The 21,313-nt window shown below is 47.1% G+C and overlaps 1 protein-coding gene across 12 annotated transcripts; it reads left to right on the top strand.

Annotated features, from left to right (window-relative positions):
• Nucleotides 1–1,435: 1,435 nt before the first annotated feature.
• Nucleotides 1,436–20,696, top strand: ZNF384 (zinc finger protein 384). Of its 12 annotated transcripts, none has more exons than XM_041736349.1 (13): nucleotides 1,436–1,652; nucleotides 1,857–1,918; nucleotides 2,796–2,855; nucleotides 8,623–8,693; nucleotides 8,982–9,219; nucleotides 9,455–9,502; nucleotides 9,700–10,033; nucleotides 10,900–10,992; nucleotides 14,667–14,891; nucleotides 15,599–15,781; nucleotides 17,309–17,387; nucleotides 18,345–18,503; nucleotides 19,066–20,696. In XM_041736349.1, the coding sequence occupies exons 4-13, from the start codon at nucleotides 8,628–8,630 to the stop codon at nucleotides 19,477–19,479; spliced, it is 1,839 nt and encodes a 612-aa protein (XP_041592283.1). In that variant the 5' UTR covers nucleotides 1,436–1,652; nucleotides 1,857–1,918; nucleotides 2,796–2,855; nucleotides 8,623–8,627; the 3' UTR covers nucleotides 19,480–20,696. The 12 variants fall into 12 exon arrangements, with proteins under 12 accessions (XP_041592283.1, XP_041592286.1, XP_041592284.1 ...); XM_041736352.1 differs by having other exon boundaries at nucleotides 2,698–2,855; XM_041736350.1 differs by lacking the exon at nucleotides 1,857–1,918.
• The last annotated feature ends 617 nt before the right edge of the window (nucleotides 20,697–21,313 follow it).

The raw sequence follows: 21,313 nt of genomic DNA, 5'->3' as shown, positions 1-21,313 counted from the left end.
TTCTCCAACCCATGCAGCAACTAGGTCTGGTCACATCTGAGCCCTTAAGATCTTATCCTGCCAACTGTTGCTCCTCAGTTAACACAGACTGAGTACAGAGCCCCCAAAGTGTGATCGAGACAGTAGACACTTTCTAAAAAAAAGATACAAACTATAATGACAAACCAAAGGTACCTATCTTCTATTTAAACATTTAACTTAACTATTTTTAGGCGTCCTTGGTACTTCCTTGCTGTGATTTTGGAGGAAAAAAAAAAGGGACCATTTAAATCTTCAGAGTCTAATTTTCATTATCCATAAAGTAGGTAATTAAAAATAAATTTATTTTTATTTGACTTATTTTCTTTTCTAAGTAAAGGGCTATTACTGTTAGCAGGGGGGGACTTCAATTCTGCTTCAGCCAAAATAGAGCTCAGCTCAGGGGATCCTGGCCAGATCACGGTGAAGGCAGCATTCATTTACTCAAAAGCATGTATTTATGCACCGTCTACTATGCACTCAGCAAAGCAGTGGGAAGGATGCCATGTACGAGGCTGTTTCTTCCCTGAGGAACTGACAAGTTTGCTGAGGAGTCAAATATATGAAATAGTTAAAAGAGCAACAAAAGGTACAGACTAAATGCTGTGGAAATTCAGAGAAAGAAATCGTCATGCGTTCGAGCAATCTCGTAAGGCTCCTGAAAAGGCTTCATATCGTGTTCATTTATGGAACAAACGTTTCCTGACCACCTACTAAATGCCAGGCTCTGAGGATACTGGGGTAAACAACTCAAAGCGCTTGCCCTCATGGAGCCGATATTCCAGCAGGAAGAGGTGAACAGCAAACGATCTATCAGGGGGTGATGAGCGCTGTATTTAAAGGTAGAGCAAGGTGAGGAGATAGAGATTGGGGGGTGGAGGGCAACAAGAACATAGAGACCCAAGGCCAAGAGCACTGGTGAGCTCAGGGAGAGGTCATCAGTTACTCTGGGGGGCCTAAGCCCCTACTGAGGGACCACAGAAAACAACTGACACATCCTCATCCCTTCCCGCAATTCAAAGCACTGAGACATTCTTGAGAACGAAACGAAAAATAATGGCAACTTCCTACATCAGTCTATTTTACACTGAGAGAAGGGAAGCGGGCCCACCGTCATTTAAGAACCCCTACCTCCCTACCTCCCTACCTCCCTATCGCCTCTCGTACCTGATGCATAATTCATAAACCTGTCGGCTTCCACCCTCCCACTTCCCCAGAAGTCCCTTCCGGAAGCCCGGGACAGCACTTCTGAAGGTTCAGCTTCTGCCCTTAGCGGAACCCGCCTCCGCTTCCGTTGTGACGTCACATCCACACAAGGCTCTCTCGCGTCCCCGCAGAAGCCACTTCCGCCCCTACTTTTCGTAACTTCTGCCCTGAGACTCCCAGAGCGCTGGCAGCGCCGGATGTGCTCTGCCGCTCCCGGAAGTGACTCGACCTTTGCATTCCCTCCCTCCCTTTCCCCATTACCGCCCCCCCTGCATTGCCATTTCCCTCCCTCCCCCCCTTTTCGTTTCCGGCGCTCCCGCCTTCTCTCCGCCGCAGCTCTACTCCGAGTCTGTTGGGGGGAGGGAGGGAGGGAGGGGGCGTGGAGGGATCGGGGTTCTCGGGAGCACGAGCTGCAGCACCACTTCCGGGTGAGTGTTAGAGGAGGGAGGGAGGGGGGCCACCCACTGCCTCGCGCCCCCGCCCTGCGGGTGTCTCGCGCGCATTCCGTGCGTGTGAGTGTGTGGGTCTGTCTCGCGCCGAAAGTGCGTGCCCGCGCGCTCCGCCTCGCGCTCTCCCCCCTCCCCTCGCCCCCTGCTGGTCCTCCCGCCCCACTCGGCTCCCTCCTTTCCCAGCAAACGCCGCCCCTCCCGCGCTCTGGCTCAGGCTCTGGCGCCGCCGCAGCCGTCGCCGCCGGGTGAGTCTCGCGCCGCTGCAAGCCGGCGCGCGCCAAGCTCTCTGCTCCTCCCCCCTCCCCTTTTCCTTGGGGGGGGCGTGGAAGGGGGGGTCCACGGTGTGACTGTACGTGTGTCCGTCCCGGAACCGGAAGTGGTTGTGGAGGAGCGGGCGATGGGGAGGAATGGGGGGGCTTAGGGGGCGGGTGTCTGTCTGGTGGGTGGCAGAGTTTAGCTCCCTGGAGGGGAAGGAGGGACGTCCCAAAGAAGGGTCTTTCAGGAAGGGGTGGGGGGCGACATCAGGGGAAGGCTCCCGGGGGCTGTCTCGGGGGAGCGAAGGTTTTGGGGGGACAGCTGGGGTCTCCAATAGATAGACCCCTGTGCAGGCTGAAGGAGGTACTTCTTGGCGCAAGGCCTTGGGTAGGCAGGGGCGAAGTCCTCGCACAAGTGGGGGGAGGCCAGAGGAAGTGGCCGGGCCTGAACTGGCACTGTGCCTGACACAAGGGCTTGTGCATCCCCCCTGGCCTTCAGCTTTGCCTTCTGAGCCAGTCCTCAGAGGGCAGGGGCCCATCTCTTCCTCCACCTCTTCTCTTCTCTGACCCCTGGTGACCTGTGGCCCTGGGGAAGAAAGAAGAGCCAGTATCTCAGCCCAGGAGTGGAACCCAAACACGGGTGATAGAGTTCACCTTAGTTCCTGGGAATCGGATTTATTTCTCTTGTATCCGCATAGTGGGTGGCACTGCACTCCTTACCATACCATTGCACCTTTGGATTGTTGGTTCGGGGTCTGCCTGCCTTCCAGACTGACTGCTGACAGTGGAAAGAATTCCTGAGGTTCTCCACAGTTCTCTGGTGGCTGCACCCTTACTGGCCCCTGTAACCCAGACGATTTGTTTACAGAAAGTTCAGGAGCCCTGGAAAGGAGAAGGAATAAGACGACAGGAGGAAGAGAGAGAGAGGGTAAGACAATTTTGGGTTAATGGCTTTTCTGGTTTGGGAGGAGAAGGGGTCATAATTAAATGGGCTTCTTGGGGGACAATGTGACAGAGTCCTTCTAGTAATAGCAATTGTAATACTGGTGTTTGCTGTGAGAAGAAGATTAATTCTTGAAGATACCCAGGAAGTTTTTGTGTATAAAGTTAGCACTGTACCCCCATCACTTTCCCTTCCCACTAGTATTCAGAAATGATTTATGAAATGCCCAAGTGAAGTCACTAAATAGAGTTGCAGTGTGTCCAAAGGAGGAATTTATTCTGCTCTGGGGACAAATGGGCCCCAGTGGCCAGTATAGTCTTTGTGGTCTAGCTTATGGAATTGCTTTCCTGTGTTTGGAACAAGCAGAGTTGAATTTAGAGTGGGGTTTATATTCTTAGTATCAAGTGGACCTGTTGAGTTAGTTAAATCTGTGACAAAGGGTTATTTCAGTTTGATGTGTCAGGGTGAAGTTTTCAGGAAAGGAATACAAAACAAATTTCATCTGTGGGTGCTTTGAAGGCAAGTGGATAAAATTGTATGGAGTGAACTTCAGAAGCAGGTCTGGAAGAATTCAAAATATGAAGTTTGATGGTGGTACAATTTTAGGTAGTCTAGAAATGACAGTGTGAGATCCACCAGAGTTTGAGTTCAGAGTCTCTAATCCTAGAGGTGTCTTGTAAGAACTGATTCCAGTCTGGTTTATAAAACTTATTACCCATCGATTTCTGAGCCAAGTTGATAATTAAATATTAAGTGCACATTTCCTCTTCTGTAACTGCCCCACCCCCTTTCCCCTGCCCACTTTTTTGGGGGGTCTTATATTTCCCAGATCCATCATTTGTAGTGGAATGGGCAGGACAGGGGAACCACTATGCTCTTCTTCCCACAAGGTACTGGGTACCATGGTCCAGCAGTACCCAGGGTAGAAGTTGCTGGCTCAGATTGCAAACTGTGTGGTGACAGTGGTCCTGTGGGTGTGTTTGGGCATGGTGTGATGATCTTTCCCAGTAGGATTGGGATAAACCTTTTCTGAGTTCACAGATGGTAGGAAGGCCACAGATTGTATTGGGATGGCCCTTCCTGAATACCCTTAGAAGTTGAGGAAGAAGATTTTGTTATCTTACTGAGAAAAAAAAAAAAAAGGTTCTCTCTGTTTCTTCATTTCAAATCCTTAGCTAATATCACAGCCTTTCTGCAGTTGTGCATTTTGGAGCAGTTTTTCACTGTAGAGTGTCTGAAGTCTGTGGGTCAAGTTCTTTTCTGTAGTTGAGTTTGACTTGATTGTTCTTTGAATCTCTTATTGTTAGTGCTTCCAGTTGATGATTACTAAGCTGGAGGCTATAGATCTGGTACTTTTGGTAGTACCTTTGTAATTATGTGGTCTTTACATAATTGTCAGTAATTGTCACTAGTAGTCCTCGGCACATGGAAGTATTTCCCTAACTCTCTTCATTTCGGGAGCACTTGAAGCATTTTATTCTTTTTCTTTTTTGAGCTGCCTCCCATCACCATATGCCTTATGAATTTGTTTTAAGAAGTTTATTCTCCTCCATTCTCTCTCTACTCAAATAGAAACTTAGTAGAATAGTAAATTACTCAGAGTCAACCACTGATGTGGGACCCAGAATTAGATTCCAGAAGTCTTGATTTCTAGGTTTATTCTCCAGCTACTACACTTGGTTGGCACAAGTCTTTCATGATTTTCTAAAGACTTGTTGCGTTAAGAGAATATTGCTTTTCTGAGGAAAGGTCGGGCTTTATCTGAAAAAATAACAATTTTTAAAAATGCAATAAGTACCAGGAAAGAGATTGTGGTCTTTTGCCATGTCTGTGAAAACCACATGGTGCAGGCACTGACAACTTTGTTCCTGGATGGCTGGTAGCAGTATGGAAGGATGGACAGATGGACAAAGCTTTGGTGCAGGAGTTCAAGTCCTACTAAATGTTCTGTGGGTGTTACTTAATATTGTCTTTTTTCTTCACCTCCTCAGTGCTTCCAAGATTTCTTTTGAGACTGGGAAAGAAATATGTAGTGCTTTGACCCTCTTGAGAGAAAAATACTGTTCAACCTAATTATAGCAAACTTTCCTTTTTATTAACAGAATGGCTGTGGGATGGTAAAGTTGAAATTAGAACCCAGGTTTTCAATCTGCCAGCAATCTTCTTTCTACTTACTATGTTTTTCCATCTTTCCTGCTCTTTGAATCTGTAATAAAAGCCACCTACTTCCTTCCCAATCCAGGGTAAACCAATTCTTTTTATTATCGTTGATCTATTGGCATAATCATCAAAACCGGTACTCTGTAGAAATGAGGTTTCCCCATAATGTCATTGGGCTCAGGTTTTAAGAATATTGGTTATGTGCCTACTTGGACATCAGGATGGTTTGAGGAGAATCCCTCCATGAAACATAGAAAGTTACAAGGTTAATGGACAGTAAAGAGGTATTGAGAGATCTGGCACCAGAAGCACCCTGTTGCACAACTCCAGGGGGCACTGTTTACCTTGTATGCTGGCAGGAGCCTTCCTTCTTGACTCTCCATTTGATCTCATTTCAGGGATATAGAGATTGAAGTCAGCCTTTGTAGAACAGTAGTTTGGCATATAGGTGTCATTTTGCAGGCAAATAATTGCTTTTAGTTGAGTGAGCAGAACTCTCCATGTACCCCCTTCTCTTGGGTGGGCATATTTATTGGACGCCCACAAGGCGCATTTATTACTGTGTCTTGGGACCAGCTGTGATTCTGATCTTCAGCGCAGAATGGGAGCCTGGGTGGCTCAGTGGTTAAGCGTCTGCCCAGGGCACGATCCTGGAGTCCCCGGACTGAGTCCCACATCGGGCTCCCTGCATGGAACCTGCTTCTCTCTCTGCCTAAGTCTCTGCCTCTTTCTGTGTGTGTGTCTCATGAATAAATAAATAAAATCTTAAAAAGAAAAGAAAAGAACCAAAGCAGAGTGATAAACTGGATATACAGGGAAATGGAGGGGCCTTTTATTCTAAGTGTACCCCCTTGGATGATCTGGCCTTTTTACTTCGATTCTGTTGTTCTAAAATCAATTACCTGGTGGCCAAGTGAGGTCTCCCAGGTTGTGGGCAGAGAATATCATCTTTAACTGCACTTTTGCTGTTAACAAAATTTCATTTTTTGGAAACATTTATTGAGAACTATCTCAGAAACATATGGTCCATTCCTGGAAATGTTGTAATTTTAATTGATGCATTAAGCCACAGTATCAGAGAGTGTATACTTAAGTTGTAGGGTTTTGGTCTCTTGTAGAACCCCCGGTCTTAACTTGCTCTTTGGTATCTGCATTCAGATCCATGCTCAGATATTTACTGTTTGACTCTGGGATTTCAGTTTCCTCCTTTGAATCATGAGGATCCCAGTCCCTACTTCATGGAGTTGCTGTGGGGATTAAATGATGGAATAGTGGTGAAATACTTAGAAGGGCTTAGAACAGTGCCCTGAACACAATGAGGACTTAATAGATGTTAATGGTGTTGGTGGTGGGGACATTGTCCTGTCCTCCACATCACTTTGTGTGCCTCCTTTGTAAGAACCCATGGGGGCTATTTCAGAAAGTGTTTCACCTGAGCCACTTGTAGGACGATATGAATGGATCTAATCTTTATTGGTGGGGAGGGGCATCATGCTTAGGAACCCTATCTGAAGACATTCTTATTTTCAGGCTTTCAGTTCCTCCCTCCTAAATTTTCACATCCCTAATGTGTTTACTTCCTTGACTCTAGGGAGAAATTATAATTAGACCCTCCTTTCTTTATTCTCCAGCCTAATTCTCTACTTCATTCCCACCATAGGCCACCACTGTGTCATTTCTCTTGACTAGAAGGTTAGACAGATAGGGGTTGTAGATTATGGGTTGAGCCTCTAGCATTGTACTTAAAATCTGCATGTAGACAGCCCACTGTCATTCTGTTCATTAAATATGGAATTGCATTCTGGGTGAGGAGCTCTGTGTTAGAGATGGTAGGGAGGTCCAGGATATGATCCCTGCTTCCCAGAAGGCTTGGCAAGTTTGGATCCCCTTTAAAAACTGTGATCTGATCATCTCTTGATTTCTGTTGCCTAAGAAGGACCTGAGGCCCCTTTATAAAGTTAGTGCTGGAAGGAAAAGGTTAGTACCTGTCTTGGAGACTGTTCTGATGTTTTTTATAAGTTGGGGAGCAGGATTTGCCCATGGCTGATTCTCGAGTCAGTTAATGTTGAGTCTTGTGTGACGTTGTAGTCACAGATTTGGTGCATTCCTCTCCTTTCCCTTTGTTACTTTTTAGGAAAGAGTAGGCTGCAATTCAGTTCTCCTTGCCTTTATAGGCTTTATGAAAATTAAGAATGCTGTTTAATAGAGCAAAAAATGTGATGAGATTTCTTGAGAAGAAGGAATAGGGTTACATTTAGAGTGATGGCCCTACTGTTTGTCCTTTGCTACAGATCTTTCCTAATTTCCTTAATCTATTTTGAAACTGGTTTCTCTGCCCAGGGTACCCTCTGGTACTTAGTGGCTCTGGTATCTGCCTCCAGCACATCCTCACTGCTCCCTCTCATGCTCCCTCTTTACCTGCCTTCTGCTGTGCTGGATTTCTCTGGATCCAGGATTTGGGGACGTTACTCTTGAATACCTGCAATTAACATACGACCTTGCTAGGAGAAATGAGTGGGAAAATGATGGGATGCCTAGATTCTGTACCCATCTGTGGCTTACAACATGATTCTGAGGGATTACTTTTCTTGCTTATTCCTCCCTCCCAAAGTTGTAAGCTTAATTATCATCTACATACAGAGGAGAACTTGGACTCTCAGAAGCATTGTGTTTGAGAATCACAAAGCAAGAGTCTAGTACTGTGTATGTGTTCTGGCCGGCTCTCGTCCCTATTCGGAATCCCTGTAAGTAGAAATCTGGGGTGCTGCTGCTACTCCTGGAGCTAGAACACTTTTTTAAACTGGTAATTCCAGATTCTCACTGCTCAGCTCAGCATGTATAGTACCCAGTGTAGCAGCATGGATGTTCTTAAACCTTTTTTTTTTTTTTTTTTTTTTTTAAGATTTTATTTATTCATAGAGACAGAGAGGCGGAGAAGCAGGCTCCATGCAGGGAGCCCAATGTGGGACCGGATCCCGGGTCTCCAGGATCACACCCCGGGCTGCAGGTGGCGCTAAACCGCTGCGCCACCAGGGCTGACCAGATGTTCTTAAACCTTAATGGGATTGATGGGGCATGGTCCCCAGGTATCATCTTGTACTCAGAAAAATACCTTGATTGTGATTCCTGCCAATTTCACTCTTCAGTTCTCTTGGGCATTTTGTGTTCTTGGCCTAGAACCTTTTTGCTGCCGAGAACTGTACATTTGTCCATTGGAAATCTTAAAATGTTTTATTTCAAGGAAGATGGATTTGAAGGATAAAGGAAAAGAGCAAGAATAGGTCCCCTGGCTGTCTTTAAGTCAGCTGGTGATTTACTTTGTATGACCTTGGGTATATCCCTTCCCTGTTCGTGACCCTAGTTTCTCTTTTTGTCACCAAAGGAAAGTAACAGTACCAAGTCTGTTTCTTTGGGTTACAGGAGACATTCTGTGGGTAAGTGAGATGTGTAGAAGTTCTTTCACTAGCATCTTACATAGTAGGCTCTGTTGGATTTCAGGCTGAGTGGCTCTCCAGGACTAATATGGTAGATCCCGAGATCATCACTGCTTCAGATTTCCTGAATATGATGTGGTCTGTCTTTTTTTCTTCAGGTAGAATGGAAGAATCTCACTTCAATTCTAACCCGTACTTCTGGCCTTCTATCCCCACAGTCTCAGGACAGGTAGGTGGTGTTTGTGTTTGCTCCTCCCTATCATGTGCTTTTTTCAATTCTGAGTAGTAAATTCTATTACTGCGGACACTAAAGCAAGATAAATCACTGGCCGTTTCACCAGGGTCCCCCATCACTGAGAATTATAGCATTTCTCTCTTGGCTTCTCTCTGGAAGACAGAGATACTAACCATTCCCTCCTTGACTGCCAAGAAGGACCAACAATGCACAGTGCTTAGGGAGCAGAGGGAATCAGACTTTCTTAGGAGGTCGCTCGCCTCCCCTTTCCATTTCTTTTAGATTGAGAACACGATGTTCATCAACAAGATGAAGGATCAGCTGCTGCCAGAGAAGGGCTGTGGGCTGGCTCCACCCCACTACCCCACCCTGCTGACAGTGCCTGCCTCAGTGTCCCTGCCCTCAGGCATCAGTATGGACACAGAGTCCAAGTCAGACCAGCTGACCCCACATAGCCAGGCGTCCGTTACCCAGAATATCACCGTGGTCCCTGTGCCGTCTACAGGACTGATGACTGCTGGTGAGCCACTCTGCTCTTCTCCAATCTGAGGTGTTGATCTTCCATGATCAGTACCCCAGGCTGGAGGGCTCCAAGGACATGGGGAGTGGGATATGTGTTTGATTACTCAATCACATTTTTATTAAGTGCCTACTGTGTGCCTAGCAATGCGCTAGGCATTGTGGGGGATACAAAGAAGTAGAAGATGCGGTCCCTGCCTTTGAGGAGGTGACATTCTTTCCTTCTCTGAATCAAGGAGTCTCCTGTTCTCAGAGGTGGAGAAGAGAAGGGAGTCAATCAAGGGGTAAATCTCACTGTTACTGGGGGTGGGGTGGGGACAGGGGTTAGGAGACCATTATTTTTCTACAGGGTTTGGGGTTTCCTCTATACTCTGGGCTGGGGGAGCGGTGGTGAGGGGTTAATTAGACAATGATCTGGGGGAAATTAAATAGGATCAGGACCAGACAACATGACGCCATCTCCTTTTTCTCCCAATCCTAGGTCCTGGTTTGGTAATCACGTCCCCCTCAGGCTCCCTTGTGACCACAGCTTCATCAGCTCAGACCTTCCCCATTTCGGCTCCCATGATTGTCTCAGCTCTTCCCCCTGGCTCACAAGCCCTGCAGGTGGTCCCTGACCTCTCCAAGAAGGTAGCATCAACCCTAACAGAGGAAGGAGGCGGAGGTGGTGGTGGAGGTGGCAATGTGGCTCCTAAGCCCCCTCGGGGCCGGAAGAAGAAGCGGATGCTGGAATCAGGGCTGCCTGAGATGAATGATCCTTATGTCCTCTCCCCTGAGGATGATGATGACCATCAGAAAGACGGCAAAACCTATAGGTAAGGATCAGAGCCAGGGCAGCAAGGGGTGAGGATCACTGTCTCAGCTTACCTACCCCCTTTGTGTCTTACCCCTAATCAGGCTCTATACTGACAGCTTCCCACCTCAGATCCACTTGCATGTCAGGTGTTCTGTTGTGGGGTAGGAAGGTAGAGCTTATTCCTAGTAGGAATAACACTTCTCTAATGACTCTTCCCCAGGATACAGACCCATTTTACACCTTCCTTTCTGGGGTTGTCACCATTGACTAATTTTTGAATGACCTAATGGAGTTTCTTCCTTATGATAAGGCTTTAGACTGGGTTTTAGACTCTGTCTCCAGCTCCTTTGTGCTTTCTACATTTTCGATTGCTATTTTTTCTAAGACACTGTTCTGATAAGCCCCTAACCTTAACCTGTGTGCCATCTACTGGTCTTGGGCCATATTTGAGCAGTGAGACTGCCTGACCCTGCATGGTTGGTATGATGGGAGGGGTCTATATAAAAAGATGGGAGGAATAGGATATCACCCCCCACCTTGGACTGTATGCTTATAAATTCCTGTTTGCTCACTTTCTAATTCATGAAAGTCATTTCGTTTCTCCACTTCCTTTAAGTTGTCCATTGCCAAAAAGTGTTATATTTGCATGTGGTGCGATACAGAAAGAATTGCAGAAGCAAACTCCCTGCCCTTTGAAAGTTGGAAGTCTTTTAATCCCCTTGAAAAACTATCAAGGGCCCTAGTGGGATTGGGAAGTCTGGTGCCAGGTTAGAGAGTGGGATAACCACGGTCAGAGCTGTGATGCAGACAGGGGCAGAGGTGCATGGCTGGGAGACTGGGTCTGTCCTTAGTGTACCGAGATGGGCAATGTTGTTCCCATTTTAGGAGCGAAGGGAACTGCGGCACAGGAAATGGACAGAGCCTTGGGCTCATGGATTCAGTCCCCGGCTCCACCACCAACTTGCTGTGTGACCCTGGGCAAGTCCTTTCCCCCCTCTCTGGGCCTCAGTTTCCTCATCTGTAAAATGGGGAGAATTCTGTTTATGCCTCCCATTTGGTAGGAGTACCTATCAGCTGAGATTTGAAATGTTGGGAACTGCAAAAGAAATCATCGTCATTTAGCGTTTATTTCTGTGTCATACACTTCTACTGTGGGGAGTAGCCAAGACCACAGAGTATTTAAATTCCTACTTGTAAGTGAAAACGAGGGGAGTGTTGCTATGCAGAAAGTATCAAGCACCACAGAGTTCCAGCTCCTAATCTGAAAGTTCATTGCAGCTCTATTATTATAGGTGTATCCCATTTTATACAATAAAAGTGTTTCTGGAAAATGTTTACATCATACCATTTTATAAAGGTACCTGACAAGTTTTATTTCATTTAAAAGCACCTTTTATGTATCACTTCATAAAACGAAAATCCCTTTGCTTTGTAGAAATTTGGATTTTTTATGTATTTGCTTACAGTGAGGTCATTGTGACACAGAGATACACCTCCTCTAGAAAATTTCTTGTAAGAGTAATGGGCTAGTTCTCTGACCCCTATGGAGCTTTGCACATGGATCAGGGTCCTCTGATTCTGCCAAGGGTTTGTTTTTGTTTTGGTTGTATATTTTTTGGACCCACATTAAAGCTATCTCTGGACTTCCCAAACTGTGTCTGTGGGCAGAAACGTGAATATACAATTGGAAGGAAGCCCTGATAGCATTTTCTATACCTTCAGTGTTTTGGGGATTGTTGACTGGCCCCATGCCCCCAGGTGACTAAGGAGAACTCTGAAATTAAGGGCACCTCATTATATTCTTGGTGAATGGAATTTCTTCAGAAACTCAAAACCCTGAAGTTCTTAAGGATACTTTTTAATCACATACAAAAACAAAACAAAACCTATTTCTCTGCACGTTTGGGTCAACCACATCCATTCCTGTGGTCAGTGGATTTGACTGGGTATCGTTGGACTTGGGTTCTATTAGTCTAGACAAGTAACTTATTTCTAGCTCTTTGATCCCATCTTTCAAATGGAAAGGTCAGTCATGGCCCCAATTTATCATTTGGAAATGTTTTTTGGAGGGAAAATCAGAGTATCTGAAATTATTTTTTAATATCTTCAGGAAAATGGTTGTTATTGTAAACAGGGCCATTGCATTGCGTGCCCTCAAAGGGGCTGGCTGTATTCTTGTGTTGGATGTGAATGGCCCTCTGGCATTGTGCACCTAGTGATATGGGGTGGTAGCTTTTCTGTGTCCTGCTAACTAACTGCTCACTGCCACAGTGCTCCTAAATCAGATTTCTTTCCATCCACCCAACACTTCAAATTAAAGGACCTCTGCTCTTTTATCTGGCTTCATAGGATTTCAGAGTTGGAAATACTTTAATAGTCACCTAAGCTATCCCCTTCTCTTTAGTTTTAGTCTTCTGGACATTCGACAGATGAGTCTGCCTCTCCTTGACTACCTCTAGTGTGAGGAATCTCAAATGAGGTTAGAGTCATAGCTTTGTAGTGAATAAGTGTTTGCCCTTTGGCAAATTACTTAACCTTTCTGAGCCTTGGGGTTCCTTTCTGTAAGCCAGGGATAATACTTGCCAGGTTGTTGTGAGGAGTGGAAACAATGTGTCTAAAGCACCTAACTGGTGTGTGGGTGCTGCTGGCAGTATCCACACAACAAATGGCAACTATTACTATCATTATTTATGATCATCACTGCTAAATCTTCTGCCTTGTGAGACAGCTCCTGTCCATTGTGAATTTCAGTTTTTTGCAGATTCTTCTCTAGTTGAAAACTTGGGTAAAGAGAGTTATTTTTTCTTGTATTGTTAATTTCACGTTAAAGGTACAGTTGTGTGTTCCACACTTACACACAAACTATGAGCTTTTGTTCCAGTTAAAATGAATGTTGTTCCACTTGTGGGAGAAATTTTAGCAACCAAGGGAAATTATCTTGTAACTTTAATAATGTTCCCCTCCTAGTGACAATGTGTCCAGTTTCTAACCTCAGTGGGACGTATAGTAGCCTGAGCTCATCCATTGTCACTGGTACTGTTAATATTAGTGCAGTTTTCTTATTAGAGAACATTTGGCTTCCCTTTGACTGTGCTGGGTGTTTGTTGTCCCTTCTAGGGGCAGATATTTATTTATCTCTCCATTTTACAGACCAGAAAATTGAGGTCTAGATTGAGGAGCAAGCTTGCCACTGAGCCCTGAGTAGAGCCCAGGTGTCGGAACTTCCATTGGCTGTGTCCTTTGGACTTTACTGACTATAAACAGAACCTCTGACCTCCCATATAATGGTTGGGCATGCCAGACAACAGCCAGGAATTGGTAACTGGGAATCAGATTTCTTTCAGAGTTTTCAAGTACCCAGAGAAATAGAAATTGACCTCCATGACTAGAATTTTCATGACAACATTAATATAGAGATCATACCCCCGAATAATGTAGTCTTTTTTTCTTTCTTTGAGAAGCACAGAGTTCTTTTTAGTCCAGAGGATAATCTCCGTTATCCTCTAAAAATTCTCCTGGGACCAGAAAAAAGCCGAAATCATCACCCCCCACTGTCCCCAGCCTCGATTCTAGAAAGAAGCTGGGGAGGAACCAAAGCAGAGGGACTTTTTCCCCAGTTGCCTGGCTTCCAGGTGTTGCCCTTCCTACTAGCTCACACGGTGCACTGCAGAGTTGTTCAGGAACGAGAGCATTCCAGCTTCAACACAGATAACTCCTACTTGATAAAGTCTGAATAGTTGTGGCTTATCTCGCTCAGAGGCCTCCTTATTTGATATTCTTGGGCAATGTCAGAACAGGAAGGATTGCCCACTCAGGTGATGGGTGAAAGTGTATCAGCTGCTATGGATGTCAACCCAGAGCACTGCCTTTGGCTCCATGTGCTAGGAAAGAGGAAAGGTTCAGCATGGAAGCTCAGTGTTTCACAAGTCTTTTCCTTCTAAATGAGGGCTATGGCCCACTCCCAACACTTACCTCGGCTCTTTGCAGTAGTGGTTGATTACCAAGGGACTCGAGGGTGGAGGTGGTCGGTGGAACACCAGATCCAGGGTGGAGGCCACACACACATGATTTGGAAAAGGCCCTCCAAATAATTCCTATCCTGTACCCCCATAGAAATCACTGGCAGAAAGGAAGTAAGAGAGAATCTAAGAGGATAATTACGTGAAAGATAGGAGAGAAGTTCTTCTGGGGAATATAGTCAGTTTGTCTTCATTATCATCTCAGGAACTTGAGAACTACCCAAGGGATGTACTTTATACACAGGAAGTCGAGGAAAGGAGCCTTTTCAAAGTCTGAAATCAAGTTCTAGGCAGAAGGAAAGCAGAAGTTAGTTGATATTCCTGGCCTGACAAAATCCGCCTGAGCCTAGAGCCGATAATAAGATTTAGCTGTCTTTTCTGGTTGGAGTTTTGTTTCTATACACACTGAGGGAGTCAGATCATTCAAATGTGTATTGAATATTTGCATTGTGTAGGTCTATATTAGACACTTAGACTATAAAGAGAAGTAGAACAGATGCTCCTGTTAGGGGCCTTACGGCATTGTTGCAGTAAGAAAGAGATCAGATAGGCGGCTTCTGTGGAAGTGGAGGGGCGGGTGCAGCAGCTGCTTGCCAGTGGGAAAGTTCTAACCGCTGCCCTCACTTGGCCCAGGTGCCGGATGTGCTCCCTGACATTCTACTCAAAGTCGGAGATGCAGATCCACTCCAAGTCACACACCGAGACCAAGCCCCACAAGTGCCCGCACTGCTCCAAGACCTTCGCCAACAGCTCCTATCTGGCCCAGCACATCCGAATCCACTCAGGGGCCAAGCCCTACAGCTGTAACTTCTGTGAGAAATCCTTCCGCCAGCTCTCCCACCTCCAGCAGCACACCCGGTAAGGCTGCTCTTGGTTTTGCCCTGCCACCCAGCTGCGAGCCCCTGCCCCCGAGGCCACGTCGCCTGAGCCTACTCTTCTCTCCTCCTGGTTTCTTTTTTCCCTTTTGACTTTGCCCTCGGGGAGCCTCAGTCCACTCTTGTTACTGTCTGTAAGAAATAAACTGTGTGTATTTTAGCAGCTTGCGGGGGCCTGGGAAAGTGTGGTCTCCAATCCCAAGGTCTGGAACGGTTTTTGTGGTTTCTCTCTGTGTCTGTGTTTGGAAATCTTCTGCAGAGCAGGCCCTGCTTATACTCTCTGCTTCAGGTCAGAGCCAAGGTGTGCATTCAACCTCAGGTCCATGGGGGAGCAGGCGGTATTGGCCTTTGTTCAAATTACTATTTGGAAGCAGGGTATCTGTGGTGAGTTTGTGTGACCTTAGGACAAAGCCGAGGGTTGACAAGACTGGAATCGTTAAGGTTACCAGGAGCCAGGGATCGCAGTTCTTCACCATCTCACTGCCATCCTAGCCACCGACAAGAGCAGCAGCAACCTAGATCTGGGTGTCCTCGTCATTAGCCTCTCCAGGCCGGAGTGTGTTTGGGAGGAGGGAGGAGGGGGTGCTCTCATCCGTCAAGCAACATCATTTCACCCAGCAGAGAGCTGAGCCCATGGTGTCGAACCGCTTCCTCCTCCCCCCTTCCCTCCTCTCCTCTCCTCTCCGGCAGGATCCACTCCAAGATGCACACGGAGACCATCAAGCCCCACAAGTGCCCGCACTGCTCCAAGACCTTCGCCAACACCTCCTACCTGGCCCAGCACCTCCGAATCCACTCGGGGGCCAAGCCCTACAACTGTTCCTACTGCCAGAAGGCCTTCCGCCAGCTCTCCCACCTCCAGCAGCACACACGGTAAGGGAGAGTGGCGGGCTACTGCCCCCGCCCCCGCTGGCATGCCCTCCCCACCCCCCGCCCCGGACATACACAACAACCCGCATGCGGGGGGCGGGGGAGAGACCTGGCTGGAGGAGAATACGACTGGCATCTGGGAGAAGAAGAAGCAACAACCACCCTGGAGACACAAGCGGACGCTCAGAGAGAACCTTTCTGGGGCATAAGCAGCACAGGGGAGATACAATGACTGTATGAACATTCCCTGATCCATGGGAGGAAGAGACTCAGCTCACTTGGAGCAGAGGCAACTTCTGCCTTCATTACTCTCCCTGAAAATACCAACACACACATCTTGGCAAGAGTTTCTCCTTTACGCCAAAGCAAGGGCATTTGATTGGAGAAGACCATACCTCTGGCCCTTAGGGCACCAGTTATAAATAGGAGATACAATCAGACTGTAGCTGGGTACCGGCCTGGTGACACCAACAGGATCAAGCAAGGCTCCAAGGATGACAGGAGTAGAGAATAAAACAAAACACATCTGAAACGGTCACAGGGAACTGGCAAACAAAATGAAAAGGCTCACGCTCCATAAGGATGCGCACTGCTTGTCCCACGAATCTGGAGTGACTAGGAGGAAGTGCACCAGCCAACTGGAAGAGTTGATGATGTCCTTCAACGGTTGCTCAAGTTGAGCTGGAGTCTAGACTTACTACTGGTCAGAAGCCTTCTCACGTGGTTGCTTCTGGATGTGGTGATTCCCCTCAAAGTGGCCAGACATCTTGCTTTGCAAAGAGGAGAAGTCGGGCTTTCCTCACAAAGAGATGCATCCCGTGAGGTTTCCAAGATTTTATACTGGAGGTCCAGAAAAGCACCTGGTTGCAAAAATGGTTCTGAAGTGTTCCTGATGAGGAACAGGTGTCTGCAGACCCTCAAGTCCTTGGCTCATCTCAGTGGAGTGCCCTGTCGTGTTTGGGAAAGAGGTCAAACTAGTACTAAACTAGGCATTAGGAGGCTGGACTGGGAAAATCCCCCAAGGAGTTTCCATGAGTATTAATATCACTGCTACTCTCCATAATTAGCATAACTCTGTTCTTTGATACCAGAACTTTTTCTGGGAGCGGTGTTCAAGGCTGAGGGAATAGGTTTTGGCTGTATGGTGGGGGCCAAGGAAGAAGTGTTCTGTGTTTCTTTTTCCTTACCCATGTGTTTACCTAATGTTTCTGAACATCATTAAGGACAGATACTATAGGAGTTGACTTGTCTGCCATAGTTTGGACTGCCTGTCTCTTGGCTGCCAAGCCACCAGTCCCTCCTCCCCCAGCAGAGGAGCCCAGCTCGAGCTGAGTGATGGAGGCAGTGAGCAGGGATCAGGCCCCATGGCATGATCCTCTTGAGAAAGATGCTGAGGCTGGGACCTCCTGGAAAGCCAGCTTGTGCTCCTGTAGGAGGGCAGGCATGACCTGGAGGAGGTCTGTTAAGGAACTAATCCCTGAGTGGCCTTGCTGACATCCTTTTCGTTTCTTCTGTTCTCATCCCCTGCAGAATCCACACCGGTGACAGACCATACAAATGTGCACATCCAGGCTGTGAGAAAGCCTTCACACAGCTGTCCAATCTGCAGGTAAATGTTTCACCTTCCACACTGGGGCCTTGTATCAAAGATTTGGGTCAAAGTGCCATTTGACCAGCACAGTGGTTCCCAAACTTTTTCAGGACCCTTTTACACTCTTAATAATTACTGGGAAGCGCAGAGAGTTTTTGTTGATGTGTATAATGTCTGTCTACACAGAAAACGTGAAACTGAAAAACTTGAAAAAATATTTAGTAATTCAATTAAAAATAACAAACCCATTGCACACTAACGTGTATAACATATTTCCTAATATACTCCTCCGCTAAAAAATTGAAAGAATGGCTGTTTTGTTTTGTTTTTAAGGGACTGTGTGCACAAGCAGGGTTGAGGAGGGGCAAAGAGAAACTCTTAAGCTGGCTCCATGCTCAGCGAGGAGCCCAAAGCAGTGCTCAATTTCACAGGACTCTGTCTCACAACCCTGAGATCATGACCTGAGCTGAAATCAGGGCGGATGGTCAGCAGACTGTGCCACCCAGCGCCCTGGCATCATTTTACATGTTGCACATTTTTAATGTTTAGCCTACGAGAAGACAGCTAGATGCTCCTACCTGCTGCGCTCAGTCTTTGCGACATTACATGTCATGTAATCTCTGTAGAGATGTGAGAGAGTGAGAGCAAAAAGGCAAACATGGTCTTATTCTCATTTGGGAAACCATTTTAACTTTGGGGGCCCTGTGGAAAAGTCTTGGTATTCCCTAGTGTGTCCCCAGGCTTTACTTTGGGAACCACTGGCTAGTGGGGCCAGCATGTCCATCCTTCTCACTTTTCATGATCCTGGAGTGTGCTGCAGGAGATAGCCTGTACCTCCTCCAGTTTTATTGAAAGCCTCTGGATGGAAAGAGAACCTGGGAGGCTGACACCCAGTTCAGGGCTCTGGCATTAAGGCCACAGAGGCAGGAAGGATGAATCCAATGCACTCATCCTGATTTCTCCTCATTTTTCCAGTCCCACAGACGGCAGCACAACAAAGATAAACCCTTCAAGTGCCACAACTGTCACCGGGCGTACACGGACGCAGCCTCCCTAGAGGTGCACCTGTCTACGCATACGGTGAAGCATGCCAAGGTGTACACCTGCACTATCTGTAGTCGGGCATATACGTCGGTGAGTGCTCAGTGCTTCCCTTTACTTCCCCATGGGCCTGTAAGACTACAGTCTTTGCCCCGTCATCTCAGATAAAGAGCTGTTGCCTCGAACATGCGAGCGCCCTTGCGCCAACTTCCCAGCATCAATGAAGAAGTTACTAGATCTGTAGCTGAGGAATTTAGGGGGTGCCTGATCCCTCAAGCCCACAGAGAAAGATTGCTAAGCAAGGATTCTTAATTTTACTTAAACATGAGGTAAAATAGAGTGACTTGCAATTTGGGGAGAAGGATTTCAGTTAGAAGTTTTCCATTAGACTCCAGGAAAAGGTGGTAAGACCACTTATTCAAAGATCTTTGAGGCACTGACCGCTTTCCCCATGCCGGTGAATGCCCACCGTGTCCCTAACAGTCTCCCTCGCCTTCCTGCCCGATAGTGAGCACTGATAGAGGCTCCCCGGGGAGAACTTGCTCATGGCTCCGCAATGTCCTTGTAGAAAGGAGTATGGTTGTATTTAAAGGTGTATTATAAGTAACCTCTGCTTCTCTTTCATCCTTCAACTCTTTTTCAACATCTCCCCCAGGAAACGTACCTTATGAAACATATGCGCAAACACAACCCTCCCGATCTCCAGCAACAAGTGCAGGCAGCGGCAGCGGCGGCAGCAGTGGCCCAGGCCCAGGCCCAGGCCCAGGCCCAGGCCCAGGCTCAGGCCCAGGCCCAGGCCCAGGCCCAGGCTCAGGCCCAGGCCCAGGCCCAGGCCCAGGCCCAGGCCTCCCAAGCATCACAGCAGCAGCAGCAGCAACAGCCACAGCCACCACACTTCCAGTCCCCTGGGGCAGCCCCCCAGGGTGGGGGTGGCGGGGACAGCAACCCCAACCCTCCACCCCAGTGTTCCTTTGACCTGACACCCTATAAGACGGCGGAGCATCATAAGGACATCTGCCTCACTGTCACCACCAGCACCATCCAGGTGGAGCACCTGGCCAGCTCGTAGAGACCTGTGCTGCCACCCACTGGGAAGAGGGGAAAGAAGTTCTGGTCCCTTCTTTCTCCAACTTCTCTCGGTGGGAAAAGTCTTCTTCCTTGACAGGCCTCGGCTCCATCTCCTTGGGCCTCAAGCACGGCCTTCCTACACAGGATACCATGCTTATTCTCACCTCTTCTTCAAAAGGAATATCAGCCCTCCTGATTGGCAAAGGAATAATGAGCTGCTAGTGTAGTCCAGCAGCCTCCCCTTCCAAGCATAGCTTTTCAAAATTGGGGGTTGGTGCTCAAGGGAGGGATTTGCTATGACCTCATAGAAACTTTTCCAGTGTGGGCACTTACCCTCTCGTTACCCTCATAATCCTCAAAGTTGGAGCTGGTGGAAGAGTAGAGGCTCGACGTCCCTGATCTCTGAGAGAAGGGAGCCCTAGATGCAACCGGCCTCCCATTCTATTCTTGCCTGCAAAAGAACAGAGGTTTTTCAAATGCTCCGACCCCCGGGAGCTGTCTTCCCCTTGTGGTCTCACTTCACTTCCTACCTACTGCTGGAAGAGGGAGATCGGGGTGGGGGTCAGACCCCCTTTATTTGTAAAGGGGCAAGGGCTGAGATGTGGTCCCCAAGGGGCCGGAGATCCCCAAAATGGTCAAGGGTGGCTTAGAAATGTGGGTTATCGTTTTCCTTGGAGCCTCTCCCCTTCTCTGCCAGCCAAAACCCTATACTCAGTCTCCCAATCCCAAAGCCAGAGGAGCTATGGGAGCTTTGTGTTCTTTATGAAAGCCCAAAACAAGGGGTGTTGCAGAGAAGGGAGAGTTCAGGGCAAACACAAGGACTGGACTTAGCTCCCTAGGTGCCACGGTCAGTTGCCGGACACGGATTTATATATAAATATATATATAAATATATATATATATACCCACTCATCACGGCCATCTTTGTTGTAACCATTTCTGTGTTTATAAATGCATTATCTCTGAGAATTTTCATATTTGATGTTTTATTTTTTTTGTCCTTTTTGTTTTTCTCCACCCTGTCTTCTGGCCAACAGCATTTTTATTTCCTTTTGTCCTTATTTTTAAATCATGGCAGATTTCAGAGAAAAGAGAAAATGAAAAAAAAATCAGGAAACCAGTTGTTATAAAGCAATTTAAAATGAAGAAAAAAAAACTTATGTACAAACCAAGGGGTGTTTTTAGAACCTTGTATAGAAATAAATTCGTGTAAAAGGATCAGAGGCAGTGGAGCTGCTGATGTGAGTGAGCATGGGAAGAAGATACCTGGGGAGATGTTCAAGGATTTACACTAGAATGTGTGTATGTGAAGAATGAATGCTGTTTGATGAGGCTCTATGTGTGTATCCCCAAATGTGGAAGGGAAAGCTTTGGTACTTCCAAGTGAGATCTTGGTTTATGAGGATTTCTTTCTTTCTTTTTTAAGATTTTATATATTCATGAGAGGCAGAGACACAGGCAGAGGGGGAAGCAGGCTCCATGCAGGGAGCCTGATGTGGGACTCCAGGATCATGTCCTGGGCTGAATGCAGGCGCTAAACCGCTGAGCCACCCAGGAATTCCCAGTTTATGAGGGTTTCTAAAATCTTATTTGTGGCCTGCAATGCTTACATATTATGAGAGCAAGATTTCAATCGTGTTAATAAAACCACTTAGCTCACCATTAAAAGAAATGGAAGCGTGCTCTCTTGAAAGGGCCTATACTCCTGCCTGAGCATCACCAGGCTCAGTGCTAATTCCAGCTGGCACAGTGTGTGCATACATTTGTTACCCATATCCATAGGTTTGCGATGGTGGCAGCCATAACCAGAACTGAGTAACAATGCAGTCGTGCTG

The sequence above is a fragment of the Vulpes lagopus genome, chromosome 21 (assembly GCF_018345385.1).
Source record: "Vulpes lagopus strain Blue_001 chromosome 21, ASM1834538v1, whole genome shotgun sequence".
Taxonomy (NCBI): domain Eukaryota; kingdom Metazoa; phylum Chordata; class Mammalia; order Carnivora; family Canidae; genus Vulpes; species Vulpes lagopus.
The sequence above is the reverse complement of the archived record's forward strand: the minus strand, read 5'-3'. Positions and strand labels throughout refer to the sequence as shown.

What these genes read in the sequence shown, in the direction of transcription:
- ZNF384 (XM_041736350.1), top strand. Translation starts at nt 8,628, where the DNA reads ATGGAAGAATCTCACTTCAATTCTAACCCGTACTTCTGGCCTTCTATC. An exon ending in TACAGGACTGATGACTGCTG is followed by an intron (nt 9,220 to 9,454) that starts GTGAGCCACTCT and finishes CTCTGAATCAAG; the next exon opens with GAGTCTCCTGTTCTCAGAGG. An exon ending in AGAAGGGAGTCAATCAAGGG is followed by an intron (nt 9,503 to 9,699) that starts GTAAATCTCACT and finishes TCCCAATCCTAG; the next exon opens with GTCCTGGTTTGGTAATCACG.